The sequence below is a fragment of the Mustela erminea genome, chromosome 17 (assembly GCF_009829155.1).
Source record: "Mustela erminea isolate mMusErm1 chromosome 17, mMusErm1.Pri, whole genome shotgun sequence".
NCBI classification, from domain to species: Eukaryota; Metazoa; Chordata; class Mammalia; order Carnivora; family Mustelidae; genus Mustela; species Mustela erminea.
In genome coordinates, this window is record NC_045630.1 from 28,011,079 (window position 1) to 28,031,506 (window position 20,428).

The window sequence follows — 20,428 nt, forward strand, 5'->3', positions numbered from 1 at the left end:
TTTCAGGTGTGTTAGCCATTTGTATGTCTTCTTTGGAGAAGTGTCTGCTTATGTCTTCTGCCCATTTTTTGACATGATTATCTGTTTTTTTGGGGGGGTATTGAATTTGAGAAGTTCTTTATAGATCTTGGGTGATCAGTCCTTTGTCTGTAGTGTCATTTGCAAATATCTTCTTCCATTCTGTGGGTTGACTATTTGTATTGTTGATTGTTTCCTTTGCTGTGCAGAAGCTTCTTATCTTGATGAAGTCCTAAAAGTTCATTTTTGCTTTTGTTTCCCTTGCCTTTGGAGATGTGTCTGGAGAGAAGTTGCTATGGCTGATGCCAAAGAGGTTACTGTCTATGTTCTCCTCTAGGATTTTGATGGATTCCTGTCTCACATTGAGGTCTTTCATCTATTTAGAGTTTATCTTTATAAAGGTAAACGTTATAAAGATAAACTTTATAAATCTTTATAAAGATAAACTCTAAATAAGAGAGTGTAAGAGAATGGTCCAGTCTCATTCTTCTATACATAGCTGTCCAATTTTCCCAGCACCATGTATTGAAGAGACTGTCTTTTTTCCACTGGATATTTTTTCCTGCTTTGTCGAAGATCAGTTGACCATAGAATTGAGAGTCCATATCTGGGCACTCTATTCCGTTCCACTGGTCTATATGCCTGTTTTTGTGCCAGTACCATGCTGTCTGGGTGATCACAGCTTTGTGATATAGCTTGAAATCAGGCAACGTGATGCCCCCAGCATTGTCTTTCTTTTTCAACATTTCCTTGGCGATTCAGGGTCCTTTCTGGTTTCATACAAATTTTAAGATTGTTCCAGCAATTTGAAAAATGCCATTGGTACTTTGATTGTGATGGCGTTGAAAGTATAGACTGCTCTGGGCAGCATAGACACTTAAAAAATGTTTATTCTTCCAATCCATGAGCATGGAATATTTTTCCATCTTTTTGTGTCTTCTTCAATTTCTTTCATGAGTGTTTTGTAGTTCCTAGAGTATAGATCCTTTACCTCTTTGGTTAGGTTTATTCCAAGGTATCTTATGGTTTTAGGTGCTACCACTTTCCAGTTTGGATTTTCCAAGTTGTCCCATCACAGATGTCTCCTCTCTTCCTCTCTCCCTGTTGCTAGCCCTCTTCTTCAATTCTAGCTCACTTACTTTTTTCTTTCAGTCATTTCTTCAAGAAACCTTAACTCCAAGCTCATATAACAGACCTCTACTACTGAAGTTTTTACACACTCTGTTTTTACCTTTCTTTTCCATATCTTTATTTCTTTCTGAAAATTTCAAATTTGTATTAAATTTTTCCCTTTACATCTTTCTATTGGTATATTTTTAATTAACTGAATTCTGATTTTATCTATAAAAGTTCCACTTTATTTCAATACAGTGATCTAGCTGTTTTATAATAAGTTCAAAATATTTTCAACTATATTTTAGTTAAAAGTTCATTAAGAACACAGGCTGAAGGGACGCCTGGGTGGGTCAGTCAGTTCAGCATCTGCCTTGAGCTCAGGTCATGATCCCAGGGTCCTGGAATTGAGTCCCTCATTTGGCTCCTAGCTCAGTGGGAAGCATGCTTCTCCCTCTACCAGTTGCTCCCCCTGCTTGTGTGCTCACTCGCTCTGACAAATAAATAAAATAAGATCTTTAAAAAAATAATACTAAATTAAATAAATAAATAAAAGAAGAAGAAGAACACAGGCTGTCTCCTCACTTTAAAGAAAAATATTCCAAAACAAAACTGAAGTATTTTATACAACAGGTGCTTTACCTAATAAATCACAAAAATAACTTAATGTAAGTACCTAACCAGTATTGCTAAGACTCACCAAAAGCTTCTAAATGTAAAGAACAGTAATGTTTTAAAAAGATATTCTAAGAGCAATTAAAAATTTTTATCAATCCTTGTGTAATAGATACAACTTTTCTCAATTAGGCACATTTTTCCTTTTTTATGCATATGAATTATCTTGACACAACTGTGATAAAGAGCCAAATAAAATAAAAATATTTGAATTGTAGAAGATGCAGGAATTTCTGTAAAGGTCAAAAATCAGTTCTCTTAGTTGATTAAAAGAGTTTCCTCACATAGTGATCTAAAGGGGTATGTGCACCTCAGTGTTCATAGCAGCAATGTCCACAATAGCCAAACTAGGGAAAGAGCCCAGATAGACATCGACAGATGAATGGATAAAGAAGATGTGGCATATACATACTATGGAATATTACTCAGCCATCAAAAAATGAAATCTTACCATTTGCAATAATGCGGATGAAACTAGAGGGTATTATGCTAAGCAAGTAAGTCAATCCGAGAAAGACAATTATCATATGATTTCATTCATATGTAGCATTTAAGAAACAAAAGAGAGGATCATAAGGGAAGGGAGGGAAACATAAAACAAGATGAAATCAGAGGAGACAAACCATTAGAGATGCTTAACTATGGGAAACAAACTGAGGGTTGCTGGAGGGGGAGATGGACATTAAGGAGGACATGTGATGGAATGAGCACTGGGTTTATATACAGCTGATGAATCACTAACCTCTACCTCTGAAACTGATAATACACTATATGTTAATTAACTGAATTTAAATAAAATCTAAAAAAAAATCATTTCCTCAGATTCACTCAATGAATTTTTTGAAGTCCACTACTAAAAATATAATTTAGAAAGATACTTTATTCCTAGAAAAATGTACACTGAATTATAGCTGAGAAGCCCTGTCAGTTCTACCTCCGAAGTCCTTCCCCATTTGGAACCTCCTCTCCCTATAAGGCCCATGGGTTTGGTAAGAACTCACCAACTCATGCAATTACCTCCCAACCAGTTTCTCTATTAACAGTTGCTTCTGAAATAATAAAAAGCACCATAGCAATTTTAGCTTTAAAAGATTTGTTGAGGATTGTCTTTACTATGTTGGTAACTACTAAAGTTGGATGGTGGGTTCAAGAGGCTTTACTCTATATTATTTTCTCACTTTTGCATATCACAATTATCCATTTAAATGTTTACATGCCTCTGTAAGATGGCAAACTCCTTGGAGATAGGAATTATCTCCTATTCATCTTTATGTCTAATACAGTTCCTAAGAGAGAGTAGATCATTTTTTTTCAGTTGGACACAATCATCCTATAGGAAAAAATAACAAAATGGTCAAGAAACATGAAACAACTCAATGTTCCAGTTAACTGATTAAAATGATCTGTTATGAGAATACATTCCTATCTTTTCTTCATTATGAGCACCAGAGGTAAGAACTGTGTCTTTATCTATGTATCTCCTAGAGCTTAGGAAAATGCTTCATAAAATGTATGTTCCGACCAAGTTATAAATCTTGTTATTTTGTAAAAACAGCAAAGCTCTCAATATGCTATTTATTCAGTCACCTAAGTAATTTTGTGTTCCTGCCATCCTCATGGTCTGTCTTTAACTCCTACTAGAAGGCTGGCAAGGGAATCAGTTTCCTAATCTACTCTCTCCCTCTCATTAAAACTTCTACATTCTTCCATAAAAGCTAAACCAGTAACCTACCCACATTACAGAAATGGCACCTGTCCACTTGGCTACAAAAGTTCTGGCTCTGGAGCCAGACTGTCTAGATTCAAATGCTGACGTGGTCATTTACTCACTGCATGATCGTGGGCAAGTTACTTAACTGGCTGTTGAGCAAGTTACCTATTCATTACCATTATCTTCTATGCATTTTTATACTAGCTTCTTAATGTAGTTGTACCTCAGTTTCTCACCTCTCTTTTTTTTAAAAAAAAAAAAAAGATTTTGTTTATTTGACAGAAAGAGAGAGAGAGCACAAGCAGGGGGGAGCAGCAGAGGAAGAGGGAGAAGCAGGCTCCCTGCTGAGCAGGACCCTGGGATCATGACCTGAGCTAATGGCAGCGGCTTAACTAAGTAAGCCACCCAGGCGCCCTTAGTTTCTCATCTCTACCATAAAGATACTAATAGTCCCTACCTCAAAGGATTGCCGTGGCGAGTACAGTAAGGCTTCTAAAGTGCTCAGGGTAGCACCTGGCGCATAACAAGCAAACTTGAGTCAGCTCTTACTTTGTAGCCATGCCCTGCCTTTCCTCCTGTTACAGTGAACGGTCTGTGCTCTTAAAAACAACTCCTCCATTCCTCAACAAATCCATCTCTTCTTGCCTACTCAACAGCTTCTCTTGCAACTGTGTCCTCTCCCTCTGGCATTCTCAAATTTTCTCTCCTAGATTATTTTCAACAACATACAACATGCTACATTAATTTTTAGAATAACCTCTCGGTGCACATGCAGTTCCTAACATGTCCCTATTTCTTGTCATCCTTTTATAGCAAAACTACTCTGAAGAGGTCCCTTTACCTGCTGATTATCTTTCTTAGATACAGTCTAATCAAGCTTTCATTCTTACCTCTCCATTGAGAAGTTTTTGTCAGGGTCATCAGTGACAACTGAATTGCTGGGTCAAGTAAAAATTCTCAGGCTTACTCGACCTATCAGCAACTGATCATTACCTTCTTCTTGACAGACTTACTTCCTTTGACTTCTACCTTGTTTCTTCTCCTACCTTTACAGGCTATGCTTTCTTGGACTCCTTTGTATGATCCTCCTCATCCCTCCAACCTCTAAACACTGGAGTGGACAAGAGCCTCGTTCCTGGATGACTCTTCTATTCACTCCCTAAGTAATCCTGTCCATTCTAACAGCTTTAAAAATCATATACACCAATGGCTCCCAAACTCCTATTTCTATCCTTACCTTCCCTTGAACTCAATCTACTATCTAACTGACTAAAGGACACATTTATTTGGATGTTTACAAGGCATCTCAACATCTCCAAAGTCTTGATTTTATCCTCCAAAGGTGTTCTTCCTCCTCTTGTCTTTCATATTTAAATAAACATAAGACCTAGTTGTTCAAGGCAAAACTCTGGCATTGTTGGTCAGTTATTTCTTTTTCTCAGGCCACACAGGAAAAATAAGCAAATTCTATCACCTCTGTCTCAAAATAAATCCAGAATCTCATCACATGTTACTTTTTGCTATCAGCATGGCAGAAGACATCATCATCTCTCTGCTAGTTTATTTACAATAGTCTTCTAACTATTCTGCCTGCTTCTGTCTTTGCTTCCTTATAATTTATTTTTCAGTTCAAAGCCAGAATGACACTTTAAAAATGTTTAAGTCAAAACACCTCATCATAACATGACATGATCAAGACACAAAGTGGTCGAGTAAACTGTCCTATGAAAATTGAATCTACTTAAAATCTAACATGAAATATATCAATTTATATTTATTTTAAAATTATACAAGAAAAAATAATCAAGTACCAAATGTAGTTATGTAAAATTTTCATAGACTTGAAGGGACAGAAATCTGTAAGTCAAGAATTTTCACTCATAAATACATTCAATAAATTTTTGTTGAGCACCTACCATATTCTAGGCACTGTGATAGGAACCTGTAAGACAACAGTAACTTTGAGGAGGTCATGTGCATTTGACATAACTTTGAAGGGCCAGAATAGAAAAGTTAGTTTGAGACAGTGATTCCTACAATAAACACTACAAATCCAAGTAAAGCGAGAGGAATGTGAATACAAGGGATAATGAAGGCACTGACCTAAGAAAAGCAGACACTTCAAAGAGCTACTCTACATATAAGCCACAAATTTCATTCCTGTCTTTTTCCTTTCTTTTTCCTCCATTTCCTTCCTTCATTCATATTTATTACTTGTTCTGATGTTTTCTGTGTAGTACAAAAAATAAAATAAGCATTTGGGTCATTTTTTTCTTCTTTTGTTTTTCTGACAGAGTAGTAGCATTTGTGCCTCAACAATCAAAATGCTCAGGATTAATACTCTTGGTTTTCAGGGTCTGGGTTGTTTCTGTTTTGGTTTTGGGTTTTAGGGTTTTTTGCCATTTAAGGTACAATTTATGCAGTGTAAAATTCACCCCAGTTCTGAGAGTTCTGATAAATTCATAAAGTTGTGTGGTCATCACTGTAACCAATATACAGGATAGTTAAAAAAATTCCATGCTCTCTTGTAGTTACTACCACCCAACATGATCAGTTCTTGGCAGTTACTAATAAATTTTCTATCATGATAGTTTTGGCTTTTCAAGAATCTTATATAAATGAAATCATATAGGATTTAGCCATTCAAATCTGACATGTTTTACTTAACATAAAGCACTTGAGATCAGTCATGTTATTGTGTGTCAGTAGTTCTTTCTTTTTTTTTTTTTTTAAGAGATTTTATTTATTTATTTGACAGAGAGAGAGAGACACACACACAGTGAGCTAGGGAACACAAGCAGGGGAAGCGGCAGAGGGAGAAGCAGGCTTCCCATGGAGCAGGAAGCCCAATGCGGGCTCAATCCCAGGACCCTGGGATCATGACCTGAGCTGAAGGCAGAGGCTTAACAACTGAGCCACCCAGGAGCCCCAGTAGTTCATTCTTTTAATTGCTCAGGAATACTCTGTGGACTGCATGTACCACTTAGTTGATCCACGCTGTTGGCATTTGGACTGTTTCCAGTTGGAGGGAATTATGAACAAAGATGTTGCAGACTTATACACAGATTTTCATTTCACTTGGGTGACAATTTCACCTAGGAGTGACAATGAAATTGCTGGGTACTACAGTAAGTATGTGTTCAACTTTATAAGACAATGCCAAACTTTCCAAAACAGCTACACCATTCAGCACCTCCACCAACAAAACATGAGAGCTACAGTTGCTACGCATCCTTTGTAGCTCTGGTATCACAGTGCTTTTCGCTATTGTTTTGCTTTTTTATTTTAGTCATTTGAATATGTGTTAGTGACGAATGTTGTTTAGCATTTTTTCATGGGCTTATTTGTAATAAAAAATATTTTCTCTGGTGAAGTATCTGGACCTTTTGCTTATTTTTAAGTGGGGTTTTTTGGGTTTGGGTTTTTTTTTTTTTTTAGTATTGAGTTTTGAGGTTTTTTTTAAAATATTCTAGATATAAGTCTTTTTCCAGGTATCAGTTTTACAAATATTCTCTTCCAATGTGTAGCTTTTCATTATTCCGAATGTCTTCTGAAGAACAAAAGTTCTTAGTTCTGATTAAATCAAATCTGCAATTTTTTTTCTTTCCAACATCATTCCCTTGAGTTCATACCTAAGAAATTTCTGCCTAACCAAAGGCCACAATGATTTCCTATGTTTTCTTCTATAGTTTTTATAACTTTAGCTCTTATATTCAGGTTTATGAACCAGTATGAGTTAATTTTCAATATGGGACAAGGTATGCCCCAAGACTTATTTTTATTGTTTTTATTTTTTTTGCATGTACATACCTAATTGTTAAGCATGATTTACTAAAAAGATTATCCTTTCTCCATTGAATTTCAACTAAACCTTTGTTTACAATCAATAAGCCATATATGTGTATATTTTTATATACAGCTATATCAAGATATAATGCACATACCATACAATTCACCCATTTAAAGTACTTAATTCAATGGTTTTGATATATTCACACAGCTGTATAACCATTACATTCAACTTTAGAACATTTTCACTACCCCAAAAAGAAACCCTGAACCTCTTAACGTTCACCCTCCATTTCCTTAAATCCTCTCTCTAGCTCTGGACAACCACTCACCTACTTTCTATCTCTACAGATTTGGCTATTCTTGGTACTTCATATAAATGAAATCATACATTGCTCTTTTCATGCAGCATGATGTTTTGAAGGGTCATGCATGTTTTAGAGGTACCAGTACTTTATTTTTATTGCTGAATAATATCCCATTGTATGTATATACCATGTTTATTTATCCATTCATCACTTGATGGAATTCGGATCTGTTCCTCTTTTTGGTTATTATGAATAATGATACCATGAGCATTTGTACACAAGTGTTTGTGTAAACATAGTGATTTCATTTCTATTGGGTATATTAGTAGGAGTGGGATTGTTAGGCCATATCTTACCTCTATATTTAACCTTTTGAGGAAATGCAAGAATGTTCTCCAAAATGGCTGCTGCACCATTTTATACTGTTATCAGCAGTGTAAGAGGGTGTCAATTTCTCCACATCCTTGCCAACACTTGTTCTTATTTGTCTTTTTTATTACAGGTAACCCTGTAGATGTAAGGTGGTATCTCATTGTGGTTTCTGTTTGCATTCCCCTAATGGCTAATGATGTAAGCATCTTTTATGTGCTGGCTGGGCATCAGTATGTCTTCTCTGGAGAAATGTCTGTTTACATTGTGTAGCTCTATTTCTGAACCATCTATTCTGCACCTTTGATCTATGTGTCTGTCCCTTCATCAATAATGTCTTGATCACTGCAGCTTGATGGTAAGCCCTGAAATCAGGCAGTATGAGTCTCCCAAATTTGTTCTTCATTTTTAAGTGTTTTGGCGATTCCAGTTACTTCACTTTTCTACACACATTTCAGAATCAGCTATTCAGTTCGTACCAAAAAAAATTCCACTAGGATTTTGATTGAAGTTACATTGATCCCAAAGACGAGTATGGCCAGAAAGGAAATCTTAATGCTACTGAGACTTTCATTCTATTAACATGGTATATTTTTCCACTTACTGAGGTCTTCTTTGATTTCTTTCATTCCTGTTTTCTACTTCTGCAATGTATAGATCTAGTAACAGTTTGTTCAATTTCTACCTAATGTTCCAAGGGTTTTTTCTAGTGCTTTTATGTGGTTTTAAATTTCTATTTCCATTTTTTCATAGCTAGAATATAGAAGTAAGATCGATTTTTGCATATTTACCTTGTATCCTACAACCTTGTAAAACTTTGTTTCCAAATTAGGTTCTGCCAATAAGTTAACAATGGTATGTGATTGAAAGACAGAAGAAAAGAAGGATTTGCATTGCCAGTAGCAGCCATACCACAACTCCTGAGAAATAATGATACCTGGGAGATGCTCTAGGAAATACCAGCACCAATCATATAGGGTCCCCCCACCAGCTCAGAGGGCTGGGTAACTCTTTAGAAGCCAGGAACTAACAAAATGTCCCCTCCCCTCACAGCTTCTTCTAAACCCTAGCTACTCTGAGCATCCTCAGCGCCTCAGCAACCAGCTGGGCAGTCTTCTTCAGAGGTCCCTGCACCAGCTCCTTAGGAAACCTCCACTGAGCTCCTAGATTCTGTTCAATTTATTCTCCACCTCTAGAGGATACTGCTGCTTCCTACTATTTGGAATTTTCAATATCCTCTTTCTGTAGTTCAGCATTCTAACACGCTAGAAACCAATTACTTGCATTAATACCCCTCTAGCTGAAAAGGCTGGCAGGGCTTCTTTTTCCCAACTGGACTCTAACAATCTTCTTGCTCTGACCAGCACCCCTTCCCCACTCCCAAGATATAACTGTCCTAGAAAATTCTATTAACTAATGACAAAGATTCTCTTTTTCACAGAGCTCTGCTCAGGCTCACCTGAACTCTTTCCTCAAACAGGCCCTGACTTGGAAGTTTCCATGTTCATTTCTGCCTTGTCCATTTTTAGCAAGAATCCTACTAAGTCAGTTTAGCCAGGACCCCCACCCTCAGTATCTGATCACCCTTGATTTCTAATTGAGTTCCTCATCTTCTGACATCCTCAGGTGATGTCTGATCACCCTTATCCACCTTATGCAAGAATCTTGCAAGGTAAATTTAGTCAGAAACTCCTTCACCTCTGATGTTTCCTCTCAGTCACTTTCCACCTGCTGACATCCACCCTCTCCTTGGCTATAAATTTGCACTGTTCCTTGCTGTATCTGGAGTTCAGCCCAATCCCTCTCCCCTACTGCAAGACCTCATTTCAGTGATTCCTACACCTACCATGATAGCTCCCCCTCCCTGAATAAAGTCGTCCTTATCACCTTTAACAAGTGTCATGGATAACCTTAACACTAATTCATGGTCATAGAAAATGAAAATTCATCTTAAATGGGGCAAAAACACTACATGAAATCAGTAAAAATATATGAGATAAATTTAGGAAAGTGATCAATGCTTACATGAGTCAATTAGCTTCTGGATATAGTATAGGGAAAAATCATGAAAGGTTTTTGAAATGGGGTTAAAGAGTCTACTGAACACCTTTTCTATGTTGCCCCTTTTGGGAATTATCTGATATGACAGAGGTGTATGCCTTTGTCTTTAGGCAAATTTACAACTCTCAACAGATGTGCAGAAAACTGGTAACAATGCATAACTTTTTTGTCCATAGCCATGAAAACAATTCCTATTCATGACAATGCAAGTGAATTATTAGGAAGAGAATATAAATCTCTAAACTGAATTCTCACTTGATTGGTTCTAGTATCTTAATGGCTCCCATTAATCAATGAGTTAAACTCTCTAAGATGTGTTCATCTTACATTTGTATGTGTGAAATAAATAAGATTAAATTTTCTTTGTTTAATTAGGGGAGGCAGCAAGCCCTCCCTTACTCTTAGGGCAACTCCTTAAAATATAAAAGATTTGGCACTTCGATCAGAAAGTTGACAAAACTATTCTCCAGATTTTACAGTGAGAAGGCATGAGCTTTCCAATCCTCAGAACCATAAATAATCTGCCTAATTAAATGAAGAACCTCTCAGGAGGTGTATAGGAGATTATCATAAGAAGCATTTGTTTGTCTCTTAAAAAGATAAAGTTTTAATTCTTTGTTCTTCTACTTTACCATATAAAATGTCTGAAATTCTTCCCAGACTTAGCAGCTTCTCCTGGACCACCACCATGCATGTCAGTTGATATGCATACTCAATAAGAAATGGTAGTTTCTATATAATGGTATGGCATAATCATTTGTTGGCAAGATTTTTAAATTTTACTAACAAATTATAGTTATGGGGGCACCTGGGTGGCTCAGTGGGTTAAAGCCTCTGCCTTCGGCTCGGGTCATGATCCCAGAGTCCTGGGATCAAGCCCCGCATCGGGCTCTCTGCTTGGCAGGGAGCCTGCTTCCTCCTCTCTCTCTGCCTACTTGTGATCTCTGTCTATCAAATAAATAAATAAAATCTTTAAAAAAAAACAAAAACAAATTATAGTTATGATTACCTCTTTAAAAAACTTACCTTTAATAGATATAAACAGAATATTCGTAATAAGTATAAACAAAGTATCCTTTTTTGTAGTTCTAGATAAAATACTCAAAAATCTAAAGCAACAGTTTTAGTCAGAAAGAATAAAACAGACTGAATTAGTGGAGAAATGAGTAATTCTAAGCAGTACAGCCCCTTTGCATGGTAATAGACTTAGTAGAGAAAGGAAATATAACCCCTTAGCAATAGATATTTACATGTTTTAGCAATAAAGCACATAGTTGACAACTCTGGGCAATGTTATTTCTAAATTAAATAATAAAGCAAATGTATCTTCCAAAAGTAAGTTAAATAAAACCATACTGGATGGAAGACCCAGACAAACATAGAGTATTCATGAATTATGTTTTAACTTTTATGTTTTTAAAGTACATTAAAATACTAATATAAACAAACATATTTTAATTAATAAGACAAATTAACATCAACTATGTAAATATAAAATTTTCAATACAAAAAATAAATTTTACCATCTTCCTAGCAGTTCTCCCCAAGAATACAGGATCTTCTCAGGACAATCCTTAGACACATCACCTGTTCCACTTGAGAGTTCATTATCACTCTCTGCAGAAGAAAAACAAAAATAAAAATGAAGAACACTGTATTATATATTTGTTATTTATGTATTATAAAGAAAGAAACATGACAATGTGTCTAATAAAACAGACTTCTGCTTATATTATGCCCATTGCAAAAAAAAACAGTAGAAATTTCATTAATATAGTTTATCTTTAGTGCCTAGATAAATATATTCTCAAAGCATAAACATTTTATGAAAATTCCTATTCACAGTTTATATAGTATGAAATTGAAAATACCTATATATAAATAACTCTATCCCCAAAGGGTAAAATTTTAAAGCTAATGGTAACACAATTAGAAATTCCTATGTGATATTCTAATCATGAAATTAATACTCTCAAATATTAATATTTTATTAGTGATGCCAACAATGATATCAAGAGTCAGATATATATTTATATCAATATATAACACTGAGAAATATATATATATTATGATACAAACACCAAACAACTAGAAATATAAGAAAATTTTAAGGTTTTAAAGATATACTCATAAGTACAAATATTTTTGACTAAAGGAAAGATTAAACTATTTGGCTTTTTCAAATGGCAACTTTATAAAATATCCCATAATATAAAGTAACAGTTGCAGAAAGAATACAACTGGTTGAGTTACAGCACTCCATTAGTGATGAAAATGAGTAACTGTAAGCTGTGTAAATCTTCTTTAAGTGGTAACAGAGCTGGTGGAGAAAGGAAATACAATGGGCACAACTTACCTACATTATAACAAGGACTTTGACAGAGGACTATATAAGAAAAGTCTGAAGAAGTATTACCTGAATGATAAGCTAGATAAAAATTTGTTTGGCTCATAGCAAGAACAAATGTACTATCAACGTTGTTACAGTACAATAGGGACTGGCATTAAGTGAATCCCACCGGGATTGGTGTGAAGAACAGTTATTGCTTAGCATACTAGAAAGCCAATGATCCAAGTATAAACTAATTCATACAGGTGGACAGCATGAACACCAAAAAACAATACAATAAAGGAAGGTTTATTTGGCCAGGTTAAAAGATTTGGTCATATTCACACAAAGAGATCTTATCACATAGTAAAGTATAACCAAAACATAAGCACATGCATAGACAAATGCTTTAACACGTTTAGGACACTTTGTTCAAAAAGTAAACATTATTCTGGATACTGGAATGAAGGTCAAGAAGGTATACACTAAACTCACTGCTCTACAAATACCTCACATAAGCAATTCTGTGAACTTTGTTCATCATGAATATAAGAGAAATAAGAGATTTTTAAAAAAGCTAAACCAAGGGGCGCCTGGGTGGCTCCGTTGGTTGAGTGACTGCCTTGGGCTCAGGTCATGATCCCGGACTTCCAGGATCAAGTCCCCGCATCGGGCTCCCAGCTTCTTGGGGAGTCTGCTTCTCCCTCTGACCTTCTCCTCTCTCCTGCTCTCACTCATTCCCTCTCAAATAAATAAATAAAATCTTAAAAAAAAAAAAAAAAGCTAAACCAAATGAAGTATTTCCAAGTATTAGAGGAATAAAGTAAACAGAAACAACTAAAGCCTTAAATATTAAAATATTCTAAAAAAACTATCGATGTAAATAACCATCCTTTATAATCCTTATAATTTTTCATCTAGACTGAGGTACTTTTTGAGAGTGAAAAAGGAGACTATTAAAAGTTACACTGGAAAAAAGGTTAAACACACTATTCTGAGGCAAACAGGGACTGTGGATCACTCTTCTTATAAACTGGTACCAAGTATGAGTGCTTATAATAAAAACTGGAATTCAGTCAAGCAGGGTCCAATAGAGTCCCACCTTATCCTCTATTTTGCTCCATAGTAAATAATAACACACCAAGACTCCAAAGTATTTGCTAAAGTTGTATATGCCAAATTGAAGACCAAAATCTAAGAACACAATGAAAAGGGAAAAGAAAAAAAAGGAAACAAATCATTAATCTTGATTATAATAAAATTCAGAAAGTACTACTAACACAGAGAATCTGTTTCTTCTTATTCTTTTTGGGAAAGGAATAAAACAAAACCAAGATGCCATAAGAAAGATTAAGAAATCTACCTGTAAATTAAAAGCTGATATGAAGCAAGATATAGTGTATACTAAAAAACAAAAACAAACAAACAAAAATCCCAACTTTTGACAAATGGTCCTAATATTCAATAAACTAAAACATCCAATAAAAAAATTGGGCCAAGGACCTAAACATAGTACAGTTGTATAAAAAAATAACTGGCCAATAAAGATGTTAAAGAAAGCCTTATCTCAATTATTTTGTTATTCAAATTAAAACAATAAAACAGAAAAAAACAGAGAGCATAAAGAATAATTATATCTAGTGTTGATTAAAAAAAAATAAGGGGAAATGGCCAAGAAAGTTGATGTTTATAGAAGAGTAATCTAAGAGTCCAAATTAACACATCATCTGATACAGCAACTCCAATTCTAAAAATTTATTCTCCAGGAACACATATGCCATATCAGTATCTGTAAAAGAATTTCATTGTATCACTGCTTGTAATAATAATTGAAAACTATCAGGACTTCTTCAACAGAAGCTGCATTAACTAGGGGCACCTGGGTGGCTCAGTTGGTTAAGCATCTGCCTTGGGCTCATGTCATGATCCAGAATCCTGGCATAGAGCCCTGTGTTGGGCTCCCTGCTCCGCAGTAAGTCTGCTTCTCCCTCTGCCCCTACCCTTGCTTGTGCTCTCTCTCTCTCTAATTCTCTATCTCAAATAAATAAATAAAATCTTTATTTAAAAAAAGAAGTTGCATTAACTAAATTATGGTACGTCCATTCCAAAGAATACCACCCAACAGTTTAAGAATTGACTAGATCTTTACACAATACTTGAAAACCATCTGAAATACATTAATTTGAGATGAAAAACAAAAAAAGGAGTAAAGTAATTTTTAAGTACAGTTTTATTTCATTAAGTGCATTACTGATATGACTACAAAGATCTTTATAAACAGCTGTTTAAGATTATACACCAAACTATTAAGAAACTATTATGTTTCAGCACCTAACAGTATCTTCTCACATAGCAGACATTCAATAAATATTAAGGGAACACATGTTTCACTTTTAAGTTTCTTTTCTATAAAAATTCTTATCTCTTAAAATAAGTACACATAACTATATTAACCATGGGGAAAGGACTTTTATCTTTTAAATAATCCCTGTTGCTACAGAAAACAAAAGCCTATTTCATTATTATAAACCCCTACTAATATGCCATAAAACCATCATTAACAACAAGTTACTATTTCCGTGACAATCTGCCAAGTTATTTTCCACTACAAAAAGGAATTAGAAGTGTAAACACCCAGATTAGTAGGAGAACCACAACAAGAGGGGGTAAAATGGGCACACACACTGAAGTAAAAACTAGATCCCTGATGAACAATTAAGGCAGAAACCACAGCAAGTCAGGAGCCAAATATTTGGACCAAAAAATAGGACTTAGCCAAAGAAGACAGGAATCATAGGCTTTTATTGAATGTCTTTTTTTAATCTCTGTACCAAATAACTGTTCTTAAATTTTACAGACACTAACTCACTGTATCCCTTAAATAACCTAATAAGGTAGTCAACTACTCAATTTCCCACTTTCAATGTAAGAAAATTGAGGCACAGAGAGGTTAAGTAATTTGCTCAAGGTTACCCTGCTTGGGCAGGTGAAGGAGACAGAAAATTCAAGAATTCTAAGTCAGAGTCAAATGTTACCATTCCTTATAGTTTGTTTGTTTCTTTTCTTACCATGTTTTCATAGGAGACCATGCTTGGCATTTAGCAGATACGAGTCTGTGCCAAGTGTCAACATCGAGTAAATGGCTAGAAGCCAGAGCCAAGCATAGAAAAGGCAGGCCCATTTAAAGCAACATGCCCAAAAAACTGAAAACCAAAACCACTGAGTTGGGAGCAAGAGAGTTAATGGTCAGGTTTCAGGGGTACAATCCCCTTGACAATCAGGAAGAATAAAAATAAATTGACATCCTAGTGACCTCAAAAGTGAGCCAGATCTATCTTCCTTGCTGCAGAAACAAGTCACCCTGAGTTTACCTACTGGCCATTCTGTTAGACAAGAAGAAAGGAAGCTAAAGAAACAAATTAAAGTTACTGTATTAGAGAGGTGTGTTAAGATCTCCTACTATTAATGTATTCATATCAATATGATTCTTTATCTTGATTAATAGTTTTCTTATGTAATTGGCTGCTCCCATATTAGGGGTATAGATATTTACAATTGTTAGATCATCTTGGTGGATAGTCCCTTTAAGAATTATGTAGTGTCCTTCTGTATCTCCGACTACACTTTTTAGTTTAAAATCTAATTTATCTGATATGAGAATCGCTACCCCAGCCTTCTTTTGAAGCCCACTGGCATGAAAGATGCTTCTCCATCCCTTCACTTTCAGTCTGGGTGTATCCTTAGGTTCGAAATGGGTCTCTTGTAGACAACATATGGATGGGTCCTGTCGTTTTATCCAATCTGCAATCATGTGTCATTTTATGGGCGTATTTAGGCCATTCACATTGAGAGTGATTATTGATAGATACGTTTTTATTGACATTGTGTTACCTTTGAAGTCTTTCTTTCTGAAAATTTTCCCAATCTCGCGAATGGAACCAACGTTCATGTACTAGAGACAGAACGGTCTTCCTCCCAAGATTACAGAATCTCAAAAGTCCTCGAGACACCTCATAGTAAGAATGAGGAATCTTAATTGTAGACAGACACTCCTGAAGGCAGCTAGGACAAAGAAGCTCCTTACATAGAGAGGAAAGCCCATCAGAATAACGTCAGACCTGTCCACAGAAACCTGGCAAGCCAGAAAGGGCTGGCAAGATATATTCAGGGCACTAAATGAGATGAACATGCAGCCAAGAATACTTTATCCAGCAAGACTGACATTCAAAATGGATGGAGAGATAAAGAGTTTCCAAGACCGGCAAGGCTTAAAAGACTATGCAACCACCAAGCTGATACTGCAGGAAATATTAAGGGGGGTTCTATAAAAGAGGAAAAATCCTAAGAATATCATTGAACTGAAATAAAATTACTGTATTAGATACAAAGGAGTTTCTAGGTACAATGGAAGAAATAAACTTAAGGAAAAAAGAAGAATGAAAAAGATACTAGAAGACACCTGGGTGGCTCAGTCAGTTAAGCATCTTCCTCTTGCTCTGGTCACAATCCCAGGGTCCCGGGATCAAGTTCCGAATCAGGATCCCCACTCAGGGGGAGCCTGCTTCTGCCAATCCTTCTTCCCCATGCGTGCTTGCTCTCTCTCTCTCTCTCTCTCTGGCTCCCATGCTCTCTCTCTCAAATAAATAAATATACAGGAAGAATGAGAGAGAGAAAGAAAGGAGGGAGGGAGGGAGGGACGGACGGACGGACGGACAGAAAGGAAAGGAAAGAAAAAGACACTGGAAACTGAAGTGCAGTAAGAAACAGTGAGAAGGTTAGCAAGTAGAATGTGGCAGAGAGGCAACAACAGAACAATGTGGCATGTAAAAGGGTAACTGAAGGTTTTATAAAAAGCAACTGTTAAAAAACAAAAACAAACAAACAAACAAAACAACCAATTGTATTCCATTCTACCTAGGGGCAAAAAAAAGAAGAACAATGATACAAGGCTAGGATTCCTATCCTCCTAAGTAAATCTTATTTTTTACACCAAAATTCAAGTTAGGATTACCCTTTTCTGGATGCACTACTCCTCTGGGCATATTTCTCCTAGTGATTATCACACCATATTACAATGATCTATTTTCTTCTATGTCCTCTCCTATCAGACTTTATGTTTCCTGACAATGGGGAGAAACTTTTATTTCTATACTCCCAGTGCCTATATTAGTACTTGGCCATAGGATGTTAAAAGTTTCCTGAATTGATAACTGAAGGGGAGAAGATGGAAGAAAGAAAAAGTTGTTATACCTACAAAAAAATATATGCCTTGAAAATTAGTAAACTTTAGTACGTGGGCATCTATATGCAAACATGGGTAAAGGGAACCAGGTCCATTCAGTCATTCATAATGGATTCCAGAGTGAAAACACCTGGTTCTGAAACCCAGTTCCACCGTTTATTAGCTGTGATCCTGGTTAAATCACTTTGTGATTCAGCTGCCTATTTGTAAAATGGGAATAACAACAACACTGTAGTTGTACCAATTAAGCAAGTTATTATATGCAAAACACATATATATTACAGTGCCTGGCAGAAGGCAGGCATGTTAACTATTAAAAGCTGTTTTCATTCAAGAAATTTGAATTCCTGTGATGTACAGTACAGGGGAAAAGCCGGAGTGCATGTATTCAGCAGGAAGCAGCAACTATAAATGTAGATTATCTCTATCAAAGCTCATGAAATGTGCCAAGGTGAGAGTAATAAAGCTAAAAAGAACTGCACGGTCCAGTCAAGTGTCACGCTTCCTTTATCAAGCCCCAGCTCCCAGAAAGTTGGCCAGCTCTTCCTTTCTGACTCCTATATAGACTCCTACAATAATATCTGTAAGACTTCCAGGAACACATGCCTGTTTTCATTATTCATTCAGGCATTTAATATCTATAACTTTCATGTTTTACATATGTTCTTCCCTTTCTTGGAAACCAAGCTCTGTGAGGGCTGGGAGTAGATCTTGTCTTTATATAATAGCACTTAGCACATAGTAACATTCAATTATGGAATAAATGGAAGTATTTCTTTGTTACTGTTTTATTTTTAGAATACGTTCACACACTTAAAGTAATTGGGAAAAAAAAACATCAGAAAGAGAAAGATGAGGAATCAGGCCAACTCCCGAAAAAGACATGAACTGCCCAGGTTTGGAGGGAGTGACTGACCAGAAGGACCTCTCATATTTTGACTAAATATGGGGCTTTGGATAAGTTTAACGATGTTAAGAGAGGGAGCTGGGGGAATCCACAACTAACAGCTTCAACTCCTTTACTTTAGAAAAGGTCTCTGAGAGACTCTGCTTAACTCAGGGAGTATGGCTGGAGACTCCTCCAAAATGCCTAACTTCATTTTTTTCCATGCAGTCTCCTTGCCAATTTCAATTTCCCTGCAATCCAATTTCAATTCAATTTCTCCTTGAGAAACCAAAACCAGAGGATTCCAGATCAAACTCACACTACAGGACTACAACTTTCTTTAAAAATCAGTGAAATGAAAATAACCATATTAATCATGTATTGTAAAAATTAAATGAGAATGCATGTGCGGTACTAAACATGGTGCTGGACACCCAGTAGTACTCAAGTGTTAGGTATCATTTCTTATTATTTCTATTGCTACTGAATCCTCCGTTTCCAGCCCAGCACTTCAAAGTAACTAAAAAAGCATTCTAGGTTTATTGTTTATTATTCACTGATTTCTAACATGCAGAGATCAGAAACCAACTGTGCAACACCAAAATAAGATTCAATAAATGTAGATTTTTAAGATCAAATAAAATAAATATGTATGACATTTCAGTCAAATTAATTTAAGGGCTCTCTCTCTTAACTTTGGCTACTCCCTGCTTTGAAACAAATACTGTGTTTCTATTAGCAATGTTTTTCATCCTAGTCATAAAAGGAATATTTCAGAACTAGTATCAACAGACACCATAAAAGGAAAAAAATATACATATTTCTATATACATATACATGCACACAACACAATGCTTTTTTTTTTCAAATAAATTTAAAAATAAATGACAAAATCAGGGGCAAATTAGCACAAAATCCTTTTTTTAAAGATTTCATTTAGGGTGCCTGGGTGGCTCAACGGGTTAAGCCTCTGCCTTCGGCTCAGGTCTTGATTTCAGGGTCCTGGGATCAAGTCCTACATTGGGCTCTCTGCTTAGCAGGGAGCCTGCTACCTCCTTTCTCTCTTTCTCTCTGCCTGCCTTTCTGCCTACTTGTGATCTCTCTCTGTCGAATGAATAAATAAATAAAATCTTAAAAAAAAATAAAGATTTCATTTATTTATTTGACAGAGAGAGAGAGAGACAGTGAGAGAGATAGCAAGAGAGGGAACACAAGTTGGGGAAGTGGGAGAGGGAGAAGCAGGCTTCCCAATGAGCAGGGAGCCTGATGTGGGGCTAGACTGCCCAGGACCCTGGATCATGAACTGAGCCAAAGGCAGATGCTTAACAAATGAGGCACCCAGGCAATCTCATTTTTCTTTTCAACTGAAGGATTACTCATAAAATGAGGAACTGATAAGTAACCACAGATAAAATGCGATTCCTATGGGTTTTCAATGATTTTCCCCTTAATTTTCTTTTGTAATACATACTATTTGCTGAAATTAATACAGGTAATCAAAGGTTACTATAAACTCTCTTCTAAACAATTGGGGAGAGAAAAAAAACAAAACCTCACTCATCTGGCAAAACCTGTAGGAATACAAGTCTGTATAATGACCTGTGTCAACCTGGAATAGAGTAAAATTGATTTATTTTGATTACTTAATAGGAAATAATGTCATTTTGGATAGCCAAAAGCTGTCACATTTGTATGACCTTGAAAATAGTCTCTCATTTTTCACATGACAGTCAGAATATATTTGTTCTATATATAAGCTGATACACAAATGTAAACCATGAAGGTAAAACAAAAGATCATCCTTAATTTGAAATAGGGTAACATTTTCCACTGTCAAAAGCAAGGTGATTTATTACAGAGAGAAGATTCAAGGTGGAAGAAACCACAAATTGCATGATTTCTTTCCAACTAAATCATCATCACTGTC

At 35.9% G+C, this 20,428-nt stretch overlaps 1 protein-coding gene across 8 annotated transcripts in view; it reads right to left on the reverse strand.

Annotated features, from left to right (window-relative positions):
* RABGAP1L (RAB GTPase activating protein 1 like) overlaps window positions 1–20,428 on the reverse strand; it is a 765,799-nt gene that overhangs the window by 536,633 nt on the left and 208,738 nt on the right. For all 8 annotated transcript variants that reach the window (XM_032317419.1, XM_032317418.1, XM_032317421.1 and 5 more), the window contains one exon: window positions 11,568–11,661. In XM_032317419.1, the coding sequence (XP_032173310.1) occupies window positions 11,568–11,661 (94 nt within the window). The remainder of the gene's footprint in view (window positions 1–11,567; window positions 11,662–20,428) is intronic.